The sequence below is a fragment of the Nycticebus coucang genome, chromosome 1 (genome assembly GCF_027406575.1).
Source record: "Nycticebus coucang isolate mNycCou1 chromosome 1, mNycCou1.pri, whole genome shotgun sequence".
NCBI classification, from domain to species: Eukaryota; Metazoa; Chordata; class Mammalia; order Primates; family Lorisidae; genus Nycticebus; species Nycticebus coucang.
The window spans coordinates 112,720,864-112,737,370 of record NC_069780.1 but is presented as its reverse complement, the minus strand read 5'-3'; the positions used below and the strand labels follow the sequence as shown (position 1 = coordinate 112,737,370).

General features: G+C 38.0%; 1 protein-coding gene across 11 annotated transcripts in view; it reads right to left on the bottom strand.

Annotated features, from left to right (window-relative positions):
- MCTP1 (multiple C2 and transmembrane domain containing 1) overlaps positions 1-16,507 on the bottom strand; it is a 621,784-nt gene that overhangs the window by 81,040 nt on the left and 524,237 nt on the right. For all 11 annotated transcript variants that reach the window (XM_053586428.1, XM_053586455.1, XM_053586444.1 and 8 more), the window contains one exon: positions 16,342-16,395. In XM_053586428.1, coding sequence (XP_053442403.1) covers positions 16,342-16,395 — 54 coding nt within the window. The remainder of the gene's footprint in view (positions 1-16,341; positions 16,396-16,507) is intronic.

Sequence of the window (16,507 nt, the reverse complement as noted above, 5' to 3'; positions counted from 1 at the left end):
AAAAAAAAAGGCAGCATGACAGAGCTTGAATACTTAGCAACCATTTTACTGTTGAGGTTTTTTTTTTTTTTTTGTAGTATGAAAAATAATCCAGTTACATTCTCTAACTCAATCGCTTACAAATAACTTATCTGAAAAAAAATCAAGAAAATCTGTCAGTTGTGGAAGTTTATTTTTCCATGTGTTATCTAGAGATAAGCCAGCTTATACTATTAGATTTCCACTGACATAATTGTGCATGAATTCTGATCTGATTTGGTATTACATGGTGCAAAAGGTGACACATTCTCTTTAATATACCCCACTAGAAAGGAACGAAATTGCCAGAGTATGAAATCTGAGGACCTTGATTCAGAAACTGTGTGACTTTGAGGTTAGCTCAATGGGAAAAAAGAACTTGTTCAACTATCCCAGGCACTGAAGGTTGTGACAAGCAAACCTAATACCCAGGGTAGTTACTCTGCTGGATAATCAATAAAATCTTACATTATCAGTCTGCCACAGCTGTATATTTACTTACCATATTGCCTTGTACGTCTCTAAAATACTCAAGTGGGGAATCATAAAGAGAATACAGATGCTGTCCCATTCCTAAATCATTGCTGATCAGAATACTTGGCTAAGATGCCAGAACCGAGAAATAACATTTATGTGTATAACATGCCGAATATTGATTTTAACATCCACATATGCTACTTCAGTGCAGCAGAGAAACATCACCTCCCGGGATACAGTAAAGAATCTTGACCAAGATACTTACAGTTCATTTTTAGAGATATTAGTGATCTTTTAAATCCTATGAGAAATGTCCTTGAACAAATTAGTCAAATACCAAATGAGAACTGTTTGGCAATCTTAAATTACATTTTCTCAAAAGTAGAAACTATTATGTTTTAAAAAGGAAATGTTTTGTAACCTTTTTTCCTTACTCTATTAATTTTTGATCGCTAGTTTCGGAAAGTAAAGCCTCACATCCAGAACACAGACTGGCATCTGTCCTCCTATATCAAAGGAGGACGATGGATTTTCACTGTAATTTAAATGAGAATTTTTCTTTTTTCTTTTGAAACAGGGTCTTGCTCTGTCACTGGGGCTGGAGTACAATGGCACAATCACAGCTCACTGCAGTCTTGAACACCTGGCTCAGCTCCCCAAATAGCTAGGACTACAGGCAAGGACGCTACCTGGCTGAAGGTTGTTTTTTTTGTTTTTTTTTTTCATTTGTTTGTTTTTTATAGAGACAGGACAGGATCTTGCTATGTTGCCCCAGGCTTAGATCAGAATTCTTAAAGGATTCTTTGCAATTCCTTCCTACTCCCTAGCTAGCTTCAAGGGAGAGCTTAGCTATATAAGGTGAAATTTTAGGATGAAAGCCTTATCGATGAGCAAAGTAAAAGAACAATTAGGAAGTCATTTCATATTTCAGTAGAGAAGTGGAGAATGACAATTCAGTGCTGGAGTCCTTTGTTGCTTCTCATCTTGTAAATAAAAAATAAATACACATAGCATGACAAAACTTGAATCCACCTAGCAATTTGAAGGTGCTATGTTTAAATTTTGAGACAATTTAATCTAGCACTGTGTGCTGATAAACTGTGGATAGAACCGTCTCCAAGTTTGCACTAGGCTCCACATTTTAATGCTACATGACATCTATTAGAAGCTTCTGCTCTTTGGAAATCATGGCCAATTGTATTCGCCAAAGATAGCTACACAATATCTCCCATCCCATGGGTTCTTATGCAATATGACTTTCATACACCCTATCAAAAGATGGAAGTGAATTCCCCTCTCCCTTTACCTGGGTTGGCCTTAATGTCTTGCTTGACTAAATGAATGTAGCAGAAGTGACTTCCCGGGGACTTCTAAGCCTAGGTCATATGAAGCTCTGCAGCTTCCACAGAGGTCTGTTGAAATACTTGCTTTTACATTCCCTCTTTCAGAGCTACACTGCTGTGATATGAGAAGCCCACAAGTGCCTGGCTGAGCTGCCTCAATTGTCCAGCTAGTTGAGGCTTTAGACAGCCGCATTCCTGGACACCAGACCAGAACTGCACTAGAGATTTGGGCAAGAGCTGCCCGGCTGAGCCCAGTCAACACTGTGACTAATGAAAGAAAGCAGCAAATTATTATTTAGTCACTAAGTTTTGGGGGAGTTTGTTATGCCAAAAAAAATGGTGGGCACTGGAAGCAGACAGACTAAAATTTAAAATTCAGTTGTTTCATTTTTTTGTAACTTTCAGTGAGTTAGTTACTTATTCAGTTTTCAGTCTTTTCATCTATAAAATAATGACAGTAGTGGCTGCTTCCCAAATGACCTAAGATCTTCTGCACCAGATTATCCTGATGACTATTAGATCACAGCTGGAATAAGGAATAACCACGGTTCCTCCATACCCTCCCCTCTGAACCAACTTTTGAGTCATTGAATATTTCATCCTCCTTGTCTCCACACTGGATCTATACTCGCCCAGTGAGAGGACGTTGAGTGGTAAAGACACAATGTACGACCCACTGCTCTGACTCTTTCCCAAATGCTATGAAGAGCCAGCACCGAGGGAAGCGATGGCTGGGAGGCATATAGGCACTCTCTCTGCCATTACTGAGCAGAGCAGGATATGGCCATAAAAATTGCATTCCACTGGCTTAAGAGTCATCTCTGGATGGGTCAACAGGATTTGCTACATGTCTGGGAAGGAAAATGAATTAGAGGATTAGTTTCCTAATCTCAGTTCCGTGAAGACAAGTTACCTAACTCCTAGTCTTAGCTTCTTCTGTAGGACAAGTAAACTTGTTTCTAGACTCAACATAATTCCCTATTATATAGTTTCTAATCTTAGCTACTTCCTCCCTCTTTAGTCAGTTAATCATCCTGATCTTCATGATAATGGGAAAGACACTTCCTGCACCAGTGATTTTCAATGGGTATGCTGTGGGCCATGAGAGGATATTAGGTGAGCTGTGAAAAATTTTAAAGATAATTAAATTATTTTCAAAAGAAGTTCAAAGCACAGTAAGTATATTCTTTTTTACTTTTTTTTTTAGAACAACATAATTTAAGTGAACCATGGAAATTTAACGACAGGTTCAAGCGTCTGTGAGATAAAAAAAAGGTTGAAAAACATCTCCTATGCCAATATACAAAATTACTGCAAATATTAAATAAAGTAAGAAGGAAAAGTACTTTGAAATATGGAAAGTACTACATAAATATAAGCATATCTCAGATAGGCATTTTAGTCATCCACAACCCTAATATTTCCCTTACTTCCTTCAACATAAATTTTTCAATAATCTTACTCCACTTACTATTAAATACATTTCTGAAATCTGTTTCTTTCTATTATCACTATAACCATCAGGTTAAAGATGGCTTTACTTCTTGCCAGAGCTATTGCAGGATGTCCCTACTGTACTTTAAGCCTCATTTTCTTATTCCATCTTCTGCCATACTGCCAAAGTTCTCTTCTTAACAATTACCTTTTTTATTTTATTTTCTTACTGTGAAGTTTATTTTTCTTTTTAAAAAAAATTTCAGTAGACTCAGGGGGTACAAGTTGGATTCTGTTATATGCATATATTAATAGTGGTGAAGTCTGACAATTCCCTACTTCAAAACTGCTTTTGATTCCTCATTACTTGGGGACTATAATTCAGACTCCTTAGATGATGGCTAAAGCCATCATAATCTTAAATTTACATTTCCAGTGTCATTTTCCTCTACTTCCTGTCCTGCACTTTATGCTCTACTATTCTACACATGCCTTGAGTTTCTACCATGCTACCTGGTACCTTCTCATTCATTCCACCAGACTGAAACTAACGGCCACTTCCTTTGTGGAACATTCACGGACAATTCTGTAAAAATGGATATTTTCCTGATTTCTTGCCAAACACTTTTGTAACTGTATTATAATATTTTTCTCACTATAGCAGAAGTACTGGCGTATATAACCAAGGGCCCCACAGAATAGTGACTCCTGGGAGGCTCATGGTATTTCATATTTACCTTTGTCCACCCAGTGACTTGTCCCTTAATGTATGTTTATGGAACAAAAAGTATCATTTTTAAGGGGGAAACAATAGCAAAATAGTTCAAAATTTACCTGAGACTGAGATTCAAGGGGTGAGGGGGGATAGGTATGTGAACTTAGAAAGAAAAAAAAAATTATTTTTGTTTTCTTGAGACAGGGTCTTACTATGTTGCCCACTCTAGGCTAAAGTGGTCCTTTTGCTTCAATCTCTCAAATAGCTTGGACTATAGATACACACCACCATGCTCAGCAGAAAAAGAATATTCTAAAATTTCCTTTCTGGATCTATGGTTACTCTTACAAGAAAAAAATCCATGTTGTATGTCAAATTATATTATGATGACATTGATTTCCACAAAGAGGTATAGAATGGGATGCTGTATCTAGCAGCTTGGACTAAGTTAAGATTATAGTCACAAAGACTATAAGTCAAAATCTTATAAGTTTATAATAACAAAAGTTTATTTTTTTGTTCACACTATATATCCATATGAGTTGGCTCCATATCATCTTTATATGGGGACTCAGGCTTCTATGTGGGCAATTCCAGCCTCACAGCAGGAGAGAAAAGATGACAGAGCCAAGGGTGGCTCTTAAACTTTCTGCTTGGAAGCAGTATGTATCAGCCAAGTGAGGTAAATGGGCAAGTCTGACATCCATGGCAGGAAAGTATATGTTGAACATAATGCAACTTGTCCCAAATGCTACTGAAGGTAAAAAGGCTACCATGTTAAAACCTCTAGAAGATTCTGCTATTGATAAGAACCCCAGAAAACCCACCCTGCCAACATGATTATAAGCCATGTATCTTGGTTAACTTTAGTCAAAGAAGAAACGATAGTGAGCCTATAAAATGCTCACTCTACAATAAAAACACATATATATTAGATAAAATAGACTTTAAGTCAAAAAGTATAAAAAGAAACAGAGAAGGTCATTACATAATACTAAAGGGCTCCATTCAACAAGAGAAAACAATCATTCTAAACGTACATAGGCACCCAACACCAGAGGACAGAGATATATAAAGCAAATATTATCATATGTAAAGGGAGAAAAACTACAATGTAATAATAGTTGGGAAATTCACCATGCCACTCATAGCACTGGACAGATCATCTAGACAAAAAAATCAACAAAGAAACGTTGGATTTGAACTGCACTTTAGACCAAACAGATATTTACAGAACATGTTATCTAATAGCTTCAGGCTACACAGTCTTCTCATCAGCATATGGAACATTCTCCAGGAAAGACCATATGTTGGGCCACAAAACTAGTCTCAACAAATTTAAAAGGAAATCAAAATCATATCAAGTATCTTCTCAGACCACAAGGAATAAAACTAGAAGTCAATAACAAAAGGAACTCTGGAAACTACACAAACACATGGAACATTTATGTATTTATGTATTTATTTAGTTGCAGTTGTCATTGTTGTTTAGCTGGCCTGAGCCGTGTTTGAACCTACCAGCCTGGGTGTATGTGGCGGGCACTGTAACCACTGTGCTATGGGCGTCAAGCCACATGGAAATTTTAAAAAAGCAAAACAAAACAAAACAAAAAAACCCCAAACTCCCACATGCTCCTGAATGACCATTGGGCCAATTAAGAAGTTAAGAAGGAAATTAAAAATTCCATAAAATAATGAAAATGGAGGCACAGCATACCCAAACCTGTAGGATATAGTAAAAGCAATGCTAAGAGGGAAATTTGTAGCCATAAGTGAAATGGAAACAACAGAGCCAAACCTACAGGACACTGTAAAAGCAGCACTAAGAGGGAAATGTATAATAGTCAATACCCACACCAGAAAAGTAGAAAGATTTCATATAAACTACTTCAAAGAACCTGAATAGGAAGAATGACCCAAACCTGAAATTAGTAGAAAGAAAGAAATAATAAAGATCAGAGAAGAACTGAACAGACATTAAAAGGGGGCAAGACATGATTGCAAGAGGGACTTTACCTAACAATTGCAATCAGTGTAACCTGGCTTATTGTACCCTCAATGAATCCCCAACAATAATAATAATAATAATAATAATAATAATAATAATAATAATAATACAAAGGGTCAATGAAATGAAAAGTTGATTTCTTTTTTGAAAAGAAACAAAAACTGTTAAACTACTAGCCAGACTAACAAAGAATAAAAGATGGAAGACTCAAATAAATAAAATCAGAAATGAAAGATTATAACTCACAGAAATTCAAAGGATCATTAGAAATTATTGTGAACAACTATATGCTAGAATATTGGGAAACAGGAGAAAATGAATAAATTCCTGAACACACACAACCTATTGAAATTGAACAAGAAAGAAACTCAAAACCTGAAAAGACCAGTAAAAGTAATGAAACTAAGTAATAAAACATCTCCCAACAAAGAAAAACCCAGGACCAGATAGCTTTACCACTGAATTCTACCAAACTTATAAAGAACACCAATACTTTTTAAACTGTTCCAGTAAAATTAAAGAGGAGGGAATTCTTCCTAACTCATTCTATTAGGCCAGCTTTACCCTGATACAAAAACCCAACAAGGACACAACAAAAACACCAAGAACAACAGGCCGATGTCCCTGATGAACACAGATGTACCAACCCTTAACAAAATACTAGTACACAGTGATCACGTGAATTTATCCAGGGATGCAAGGATGGTTTAACATATGCAAATCAATAAATGTGATATATCTCATCATCAGAAGGACGGAAAAAAATATTATCATCTCAGTAAACTCAGAAAAAGCATTTGACAAAATCAAAATCCCTTTATGGTAAAACTCAATAAATTAATCATAGAAGGAATGTATGTCAACACAATAAAGGACGTATATGACAGACCCACAGCTAATATCATACAGAATGGGGACAAACTGAAAGCTTTTCCTCTAAGAAGTGGAACAAGAGGAGGATGCCCAATTTCACCATTCTCATTCAACACAGTATTATCCTAGCCAGGGCAATCAGGCAAGAGAATGAAATAAAGGGCATCCAAATTGTAAAAGAGGAAGTCCAATTGTCTCTTTTTGTAGATGACATGATCTTATGCCTAGAAAAACCTAAAAATTTCACCAAGGAGTCTAAGAATTGATAAATGATTCAGTAAAACCGTAGAATACAAAAACAACATACTAAAAATACAAAAAGAACATATTGAAAAAGAAATCATGAAGCAAACCCACTTTCTATGGCTACAAAATAAAATCTCAGGAATAAATTTAATCAGAATTTCTACAAAGAAAACTACAAACCACTGATGAAAGAAAGTAAAGAGAACAGAAATGGAAAGATGCCATGGTCACGGATTAGAAGAAATATTGTTAACATGACCATACTACCCAAAGCAACTTACAGCCTTAATATAATCCCTATCAAAATACGAATGGCATTCTTCAGAGAAGTACAAAAAAAAAGAAGCCTCAAATTCACAAGGAACCACAGAAGAGCCCAAATAGCCAAAGCAATGCCAAGCAAAAAGAACAAAACTATAGGAATCATACTATCTGGCCAGAAACCAGAACAGATGGCACTGGACATGCAGATCAATGGACCAGAACAGAGAACTTAGACATGAATGCACATATTTATAGCTAATTTATTTTCAACAAAGGTTCCAAAAACATACAGTGGGGAACAGACACCCCTTTTAATAAATGATGCTCGGGAAATAATATTGAGAATATGCAGAAGAATAAAATAGACCCCTAATTCTCATCATGTACAAAAATTAACCAAAAATGGATTAAAAACTTAAATGTAGGATGCAAAATTGTAAAACCATGACAAGAAAACATGAGGAAAACACTTTAGTACACTCCAGGCAAAGTTTTATGACTAAGACTTCAAAAGCACAGGCAACAAAAACAAGAAAGACTAATATGACTATATTAAACTAAAAAGCTTCTGCACAGCAAAGGAACAATCAACAGAGTGAAAAGACAACCTTTATGATTGGAGAAAATACTGGCAAACTATGTATCCTACAGGGGATTAATATCCAGAATGCACAAGAAACTCAAATGACTCAATAGCAAAAAAAGTGTTTTTTTTTTCAATTTTATTGTTACTTTATTTTCGATTTAATTTTTTACATTAAAAATGGGCAGAGGAAGTGAATAGAAATCTCTCAGAAGAAGACACACAAATGGCCAACAAATGTATGAAAAAATGCTCAATATTACTAGTCTTGGGGAAATGCAAATCAAAACCACAGTGAAATATCATCTCACCCCAAGTAAAGGTAGCTAATATCCAAAATAAAATAACAGCTGCTATAAAGGATTTAGAAAAGGGAGAACTCTTGTATATTGTTGATGTGAATGTAAATTAGTGCAACCATTATGGAAAGCAGTATGAAGATTTCTCAAAAAACTAAAAATATAACCAACACATGATCCAGCAAACCACTACTAGATATTTATCCAAAGGAAAGAAAATCAGTACATCAAAAGGATACCTGAACCCCCACGTTTATTCACAATAGCCAACATATGGAATTAACCTGTGTCCAACAACAGCTGAATGGATAATGAAAATGTAATTTGTATATATTATGTACTATTCAGTCATAAAAAATAATATTTTTCATTTGCAGCAGCACAAAGTAAGCCAGGCACAGAGAGACAGCTAGCTTCACTTATTCTCATTTCTATGTGGGAGCTAGAAAAGGAGAAAGATGGTTACCAGAGGCTGAGAAGGCTGGTGGGTGGAGAAAGGTTGGTTAATCAGTACAAACATACAGTTACAGAGAAGGAATAAGTTCTAGTGTTCAGCAGGGCAGTAGTGTGAATATAGTTAACAATTTAATTTATGTTCAAAATAGCAAGAAGATTTGAAATGTTCCCAGTACAAAGAAACAATAAATATTTGAGGTGATGGATATCCTACCCTGTTTCCCCGAAAATAAGACAGTGTCTTATTTTAAGGTGTGCTCCCAAAGATGCGCTAGGTCTTATTTTCAGGGGATGTCTTATCTTTCCTGTAAGTAGGTCTTATTTTCGGAGGATGTCTTATTTTCGGGGAAACGGGGTAACTGTCCTGCTTTGATCATACATCAGGATATCACATATACCCTTTATAGTTGTATAATTATGTGTCTATTTAAAAAATTAACAAAACAATAATACCACAAAGTTTTCATATGTATTGGTCTGTATCAATTGTGGAGTGTGATGGAATACAAATGCTGGACTGTGTGACAAGATTCTGGCCAAACTGGAAGAATGGAACCAATACAATTAAAACTTGTATTGAAACTTTAAAAAAGTTAATTCATCACATCAAGAAAAGATAACTCACATGGCACTGGAAATATTTTGGTGAAGTCACACATTTCATGAAGTTGTGCCTTCATCAGATGATATCAACACTAAAGAATTTTTGACATTTCTTTAATATTTGACCTTGGATGTAACTGAATGAAAGTTACTACTTGCATAGCCAACTCCTGTTTGGCAAGTTCTTACAATCGAGGAAGATTTCCTACTGTGTAAACTCCTTTTAGAATCTGCAGAGTCAATGTCTTTAACATGGTGAAAAATTTCTTTGCCAAAGTTTCAGGCGGAATAAAAAATCTTGGCACTCCGGGTTCAGACGGAGCATCTGTGACGCTTGGCAACACATCTGGTTCTGCTGCTTTGGTGGAGAAACATGCTTCTCATCTCAACATGCAGTGGTGTCAGCCGGTGTCAACGACTCTGCCAGCCTTCCTGAAGAAATCGCATCTATTTCTATGAACGTTGTCAACCTCCTGAGAGCCAGGGCTGACACACTGCTATTTTAAGAGTTTTTGTCAAGAAATGAGTGTAGGAGAGGAAGTTCACTGATGCAATACAGAAGTTAACTAGCTTTCCAGAAGAACCGTCTTGAAACATTTGAGTGACCTTAAAGGAAAGTTCTGGGTTTTTTTTTTTTTTTCTTTTTTCAGGCAAAGGAAATCCAACTATTCAGAATAACCCAACAGAAAAAAAGTCCTCTCATAGTTTGCTTTGCTTGATGGGATTTTTTTTTCCCAAATCATCTGGATAAATCTTTTCATTTAAATTCTTTTAGCCCAACTGCCACTTTGGAAGGGAATGCTGGAGGCAGAAATCTACCTAAAACATTCCAAGACTGGGGAAGGGCTTCTGCAGAGCAGAACAAGGAGAAACAACACTCCTCACTTTGTTCACAGGGAGAAACTCACCAGCAGCTAGAGTTACCAGATGACTCTTGGAAACAAATCCTGCCTCCAATGACCTCAGTGTGGAAACACAAGCACTCAGGCATTTTTAAAAAAAATGTAAAGTATAAATGATACCAACTTTTCAAATGATGAACTGTATGAATGCAAGAAGGATTTTGGAGAATTACAGGAACCCTCACTGTAGCAGACGTCATCTATTAAAGCCTCAGCAGCTCCCATTTTGTTACTTTTTTTGTTTTTTTTCCAAGTCAGTGTTTCAGCACATATTGCCATGAGACTGAAAAGCCATATTCAGACAGATATCACAGATAACAAGTGTGTTGCTATGTCAAAAATCACTCCACACCAGCGAACTCAAGCCAGGCTTCGACCTTCGAGTAGTAGCTTACTTTTGAACCGAACCGAACACTTATTTTTACTTGCAAAATTTGCATTTATCTCAGGTATTTGAGGAAATAGGCATTAATGTCAAAGGAAAAGTGGTGAAGGCAATAAAGATGCCTTTATTAAGATATTGTAGAGTCCCTGTGAAATAATTCGGTTTCCACAGCAAAAAAAAATGGCATAAAAAGTTTGTGTGTGTATATATGTGTGTGTTTTCTTCAAGGGAGAAAGTAAAGCTTTCTTCAGATTCCTGAAGGGTCTCTGACCTAACTAAGGCTAATACCCACTGTCCTTTGAAGGGTGAAACATTTTAAGGAATGAAATGGGTGCTGTGGGGAAGTACAAGTCTTCTGTTAACAAACACAGTGAACCATAGCTTGGTCCTCCAGTCCCCAGTCACAGGCTCCTAACCAGCAAGGTCTAGCACTGCAGAGAGAGGGCCAGTATCCCACTCTCAGCTTTAATTTTTATTTCAGAAAAGCTTGCTCAAAAGAGCTTTTCTGAAATAATCTTTGAAAGGACACATCTTGGCAAGCAGATTTTCCTCATTTGTTTATTACAGAATAGGTGAGTTACAGTCTTGCAGTAAATACATAGGCGAACACAGGGGTGTTCTCCTTTTTACTCCAGAATACAGGTGAGTCTAGATGGTTGTGGCAGGAGAATTCCAAAATGGCTGCCAAGCTCCCCAGCTCCTGTGTAGAGCCATCATGTGTGATCGCCTCCTGCCGGGTGTTGGGGTGGGTTTAGGAATCTGATACAACAGTCATTCCCATGATAAGATTATGTTCCATTGCACAGTTGCCCTTAAGAAAGGGAGATTATCTTTGGTGGTCCTGGCCTAAGCAGGCGAGCCCTTAAAAGGAACTGGTCTCTTCCTGAAGAAAGAGATTTGAAGTAGGGGAGAGATTCAACCCAAAAGACATGCTCCACTGATGGATTTTCAAGACGGAGGAAGTCATAGAAAGTTGTCACTGGGACCAGAAAGCCAGCAAAAAAACAAGGACTTCAGTTCTCCACAAGGAAGTCTTCCAGCAACCTGAAGAAGCTTGGAAATGGGACCTTCTCCAAAGCCTCCTGAGAACCTGGCCTACCTGACTGTGCAAGTGTGAGGCTCTGAGCAGAGAAAGCTGAGCTGCCCTGGACCTCTCATCTACTGAACTCAGAGCTGAAAGGTGAGTGTTGTTTTAAGCCTTCAAGTGTGTGGCGACTTGTTGCATAGTAATATCAAACAAACGAAAACAATGACATTCCAGTTAAATGTGACTTAGATGTTTTTTACAAGGATGTTTTTTTCTCGTCTCCTCTCTTTTTACCCATTTTCAAAGCTTTGATCTGTTTCCCTACCATGCAGTTCTTTCACTGAATATCTGGAAAATGCCATTTTGTCAGATTAAAATCTTTCGTATCACTCATCAGTTTTTTTTTTCTCCTTCTAATCCCACTATTTGTGAGTGATTTGAGGTACAGAGGTGTAGAAGACTGGGGTATATTATATACATGTTTAGGGCTGGAGAATCACACCAGAAAACACAGATTTCAAGAATTAAAGCAAACGGTCTGTGTATTTTAAAGTAACTCAGATACGTTTCATTCATTGCCTCTAGTTATCTTGAAACACAGTAACCTTGACATGATGGTTTCAGAAAAGGAGTCATGTGAGCATAAATGCCTGAACACTTTAATATCCTTTATCAATAAACATTACTAGAATGCCATGCATCTAAATCCATGCTTTTCCTGAGGAAAACCTGTATTCTATCTGCAGCTTCCTGAGAGCACAGCTGGGTCTTATTACCAGAGCAGGGCGCACCATGGGAAGCAGGCCTAGACTTTTTAAACTACAAAAGGAAAGCTGATCTTCATTAATTAGATGTCTAGATTAGGTGGACTGACCACTGTACTATTACACATAACATGGGGAAGAGCACTTGTGTTTATATGGCTTGTTGTTCACTCCACCTAGGTAATTCAGCTAAACCTTATTTGTTGAGATAGTCTAATAACCACAAAGGCAGGATTTGGTGTTAGATCAAAAATGAGATCACGCTGTGACTCTGTGGCTGATGGCTGAGAGAACGCTGTAATACAACAAAGGGAGCTGAGTGGGCAGGGTGGTGTCTTTCTACAATTCAGTTCAGGAAAAATGTCATCTCTAACAGTGCTATTACATAATTCAGGAAAGTAAAAATATTAACAAGTCAATGATTCATAACTAGACTCACCACTAAAACCCGTACTCTCTGCCTTTGTGAAAACCATGGAACTGAATGAAAAGAGCAGCCACATTTAGAATTAGGCAAATGTGGACAATGGGTTTGAAAATAAAGTAGTTTATGGATCACAGATCCTCACCTGAATAATTATTAGCTCTTTTAAGAAAAAAGGAGGAATTCCAGGAAAAAAAATATTCAACAGGCCCTAATCTGGAAGAATTTAGAATCTGGGAATCTGGCAAATCATGATTTAGATTTTACCAATTTTAACCAAAGTCTTCGCAGGTGTGAAGTCAGCACTAATTTAAACTTTGTCTGCTTCAACTTCTTATACCTGCATCTTTGTTGTGTTTGTAATCATGTTGAAGGCAAATACTCCATGCTCAAAGGACCCCAGTTAAGGCCCACACGAAGCTTGTCAAGTAGCCAATGACTTGCCCTTTCTTTGTGAGTGACTAATATCAATGCTGGCTCCTAAAGAAAGACACTTTTCATAATCGCCCAACAATCTGCTAAGTGAAAACATATGGACAGGCTTAGGCAAAGCCTGCCAGGGGTCTTTGCTGAATGGAAAACAGGTGCTCTCATTCTGTGCCATGTAATACCCCATCTACCCCCGAGTCCAAAGGTTAGAGGACTAATAGCTGCCTCGTGGTAATCAGGGGAAGCCAAGACACTAGCCCTGGTGAAACATCTGGGACATATTTTACATACTTGCAACATATGCTTCAGGTTCAATTAAAGTGAGGCTTTGGCACATTTATTAATCTTTTTTACTTTTATCCTATAAGAGGACCCACTGACCTGACCCCACTGTTGTACCATATGAGAAAACAGAGAAATAATGAGAGCTAGAGGTCAGTATTTGCTCGTATAGCAAAAAACACATTTGTTTTCTCATGAAATTCCATTATGCATGACTCTATACACAAACGTTAAATAGAGGAACCAATGACTTTTTTAAAGTAGGAAATTACCCTTCTCCCCTCAGACACACTGGTAGCCAAGACTGAAAACACTTGCTGCCGTGAGAGCCGGTCAAGAGACGGAAGCTGGTAAATGGAAACGCACAGGGTCCTTTCATAATGTCATTTCACTCAGTAAAAACGTTGCATTTCAAGACGTCCCCTCTAGGATTCTTCCTCTATTATGCAAACACTTAAAAGTCTATTGTAGGGTGGCGCCTGTGGCTCAGTCGGTAAGGCGCCGGCCCCATGTACCAAGGGTGGTAGGTTCAAACCCGGCCCTGGCCAAACTGCAACCAAAAAATAGCCGGGCATTGTGGCGGGCGCCTATAGTCCCAGCTACTCTGGAGGCTGAGGCAAGAGAATCGCTTGGGCCCAGGAGTTGGAGGTTGCTGTGAGCTGTGTGAGGCCACAGCACTCTACCAAGGGCCATAAAGTGAGACTCTGTCTGTACAAAAAAAAAAAAAAAAAAGTCTATTGTAAATTATTTGAGATTTTTTTTTTGGTTCAGAAATGGTTTTTATGCTATCAATTGCATTATGAGTAAAAAAGAAAAACCTCTTTAGGTATCACTCCAATAGAGGGCTGGATTTATGAAAACCGGCTAGCAATCCCTTCACGTGGAGAACACACTGCTTGCGGCCTCCTGTACAGAAGAATGCAGATCACTTCACAGTGCAGTTAAGCACTCACTTTCAATCAACTTTGGTAACTAGATCTGAAATGTGTTAGAATCAGCGTGTCAATTGCAGGCAACCAAACATTAGATTACAATAGATGTTACTCTAGAGATTCGGTGTTTCCACCTGGCATGTTCCACTTGACGTCTATGTTTTGGTGAGCTGGTTAACCAGGGGTATCTATTGGTTAACGAGCCTAACAGCCTCTACATGACAAAATGACCATAAGAAGGGGATATCAGAAGTATAGAATATCAACCAACTGGCTAAAAAATATAGGTTGACTTCAAGCAGGCACACTGAAGTACTAGACTTCACTAAGGGTTTCCATTTACTAACATTTCTGGGGAAACTCCTGCTGCCGGGATGGATCTTATGGTGGCTTTAATAATAAAGCAGCCAAGCAGGGGAAAATGGCCCTAAATGGATGGCAGCTCAGTGTTTATCAGCAGAGAAATGATGATTCAGAGCTGGCATGTCGAGTTAAAATACAAGCTCTCTACAGCTCTGCAACTGACCTTAACAATAAATCACATCATTTAGCCAGAAGTGTATGCTCATGTTATTTAACATTAAAAACAAGCACATATGTGTTTTTGCAGGAAGGAGATTTTGGTAGATTTTGGTAGCTTATGTTTGATGATGTTGCTAATGACTAAATGATGTACAGAAGAAAAAATTCACATAAAAGCTCTATCAGTTTAAAAATGGTTGAAATAGCTTCACAAAGGAGAAAGTGAGCATGTGTGTATTTCCATTTTCATTCAAGCATTGAATATTAGTTAAGAAAAAAAGTTCAATGGGGATAGGTTAACTGATCACTGGGAATTTTTACTTCCTGACAACTCTAATGCTTACTTCCAGCACAGAAATTCTTACACTGGGATATAACTACACATTTCTACTGGAATCACAGGTCAAGGGCATAAATTAAGATGTACTGTTTTTAATCCTTCAAAACATTTCATTGCTTTACTATAACACAAGTCAGATAGATTCTGTTGAAGGTCAAAATCTAGTTTTATATGCTGAACAATGTGGAAATAATGAACGATAATCTCTCCCTCACTTCCCAGTCTCACTCTAGGAGGTTTTAGATTTTAGGTCTGGAACTGCCCAGAGAAGATGATGGAACAGCCAGCATCGCCATCCTCCTGGCTATAGAAAGCAGCCCTTCTGACCCCAGCCACTGCTGCCGTGGTACAAAGTGGTACAAAGTCATTCTAGTTCCTACTTCCAGCTGTCCCCTCTGAGCAGTCCCAGAAACTAGCTGTTATCTACCATGGTGACCGTCCCCAAGCCACCAGCACTCAAGACACAATTCTCGGAATGGGGCTTTCCTGACTGAGGAACCACAGGGTCGTCCCAAACCTAGGCAGGGTTAGTGAGAATTGGGGATAGTTAGAAGTCCTCTGGAGAGCTCCACACTTGTGTGTCCTTTTGCAGAGCAATTCTTTGAAAATCACAGAGTACGATACCCGTGTTCAACTCATGCAGCCTATTTTTTCCCACTTCCCTTTCCCCCCCAAACATACCTCTATTTGTAAACCTGAGACAGGACAAATTTTTGCCCTTCAAAAACAGTCATTACTGCTGTTATCTTCATGAGAGCTATCAAATTCCAGACAAGCTGAATTATATTTTTTTGTTCCTGGCAGAAAAATATTTGACTCAGCTCTGAACAAAAGCGAAGAGGATTTATAGCCCTCTCTCCCTCTTTGCAACATGCAGCAGCATTGTTAGGATGATAAACAGCACTGTCCAATTTTCTGGACTCAAACACTTCAACTCCTTTTTTAACTGTCTGTGAAAACAGTGTCATGTCCACATCCCATCCCCAGGTCCCCGAGTGCTGGGAGAGATAATTACCTTGTCATCCTTGTCCTCCTCCTCCTCCTCGTCCTCTAGCATGTCCTCCACGACCTGCAGACACAAACACAAGTCGCTTTGTGCTTGTAATGGAGAGAATTTTGTTCTGTCATTTGGAATCTTTCCGAAGTGAAAACTTTATTAACATTTGAAACAGATGCACTGA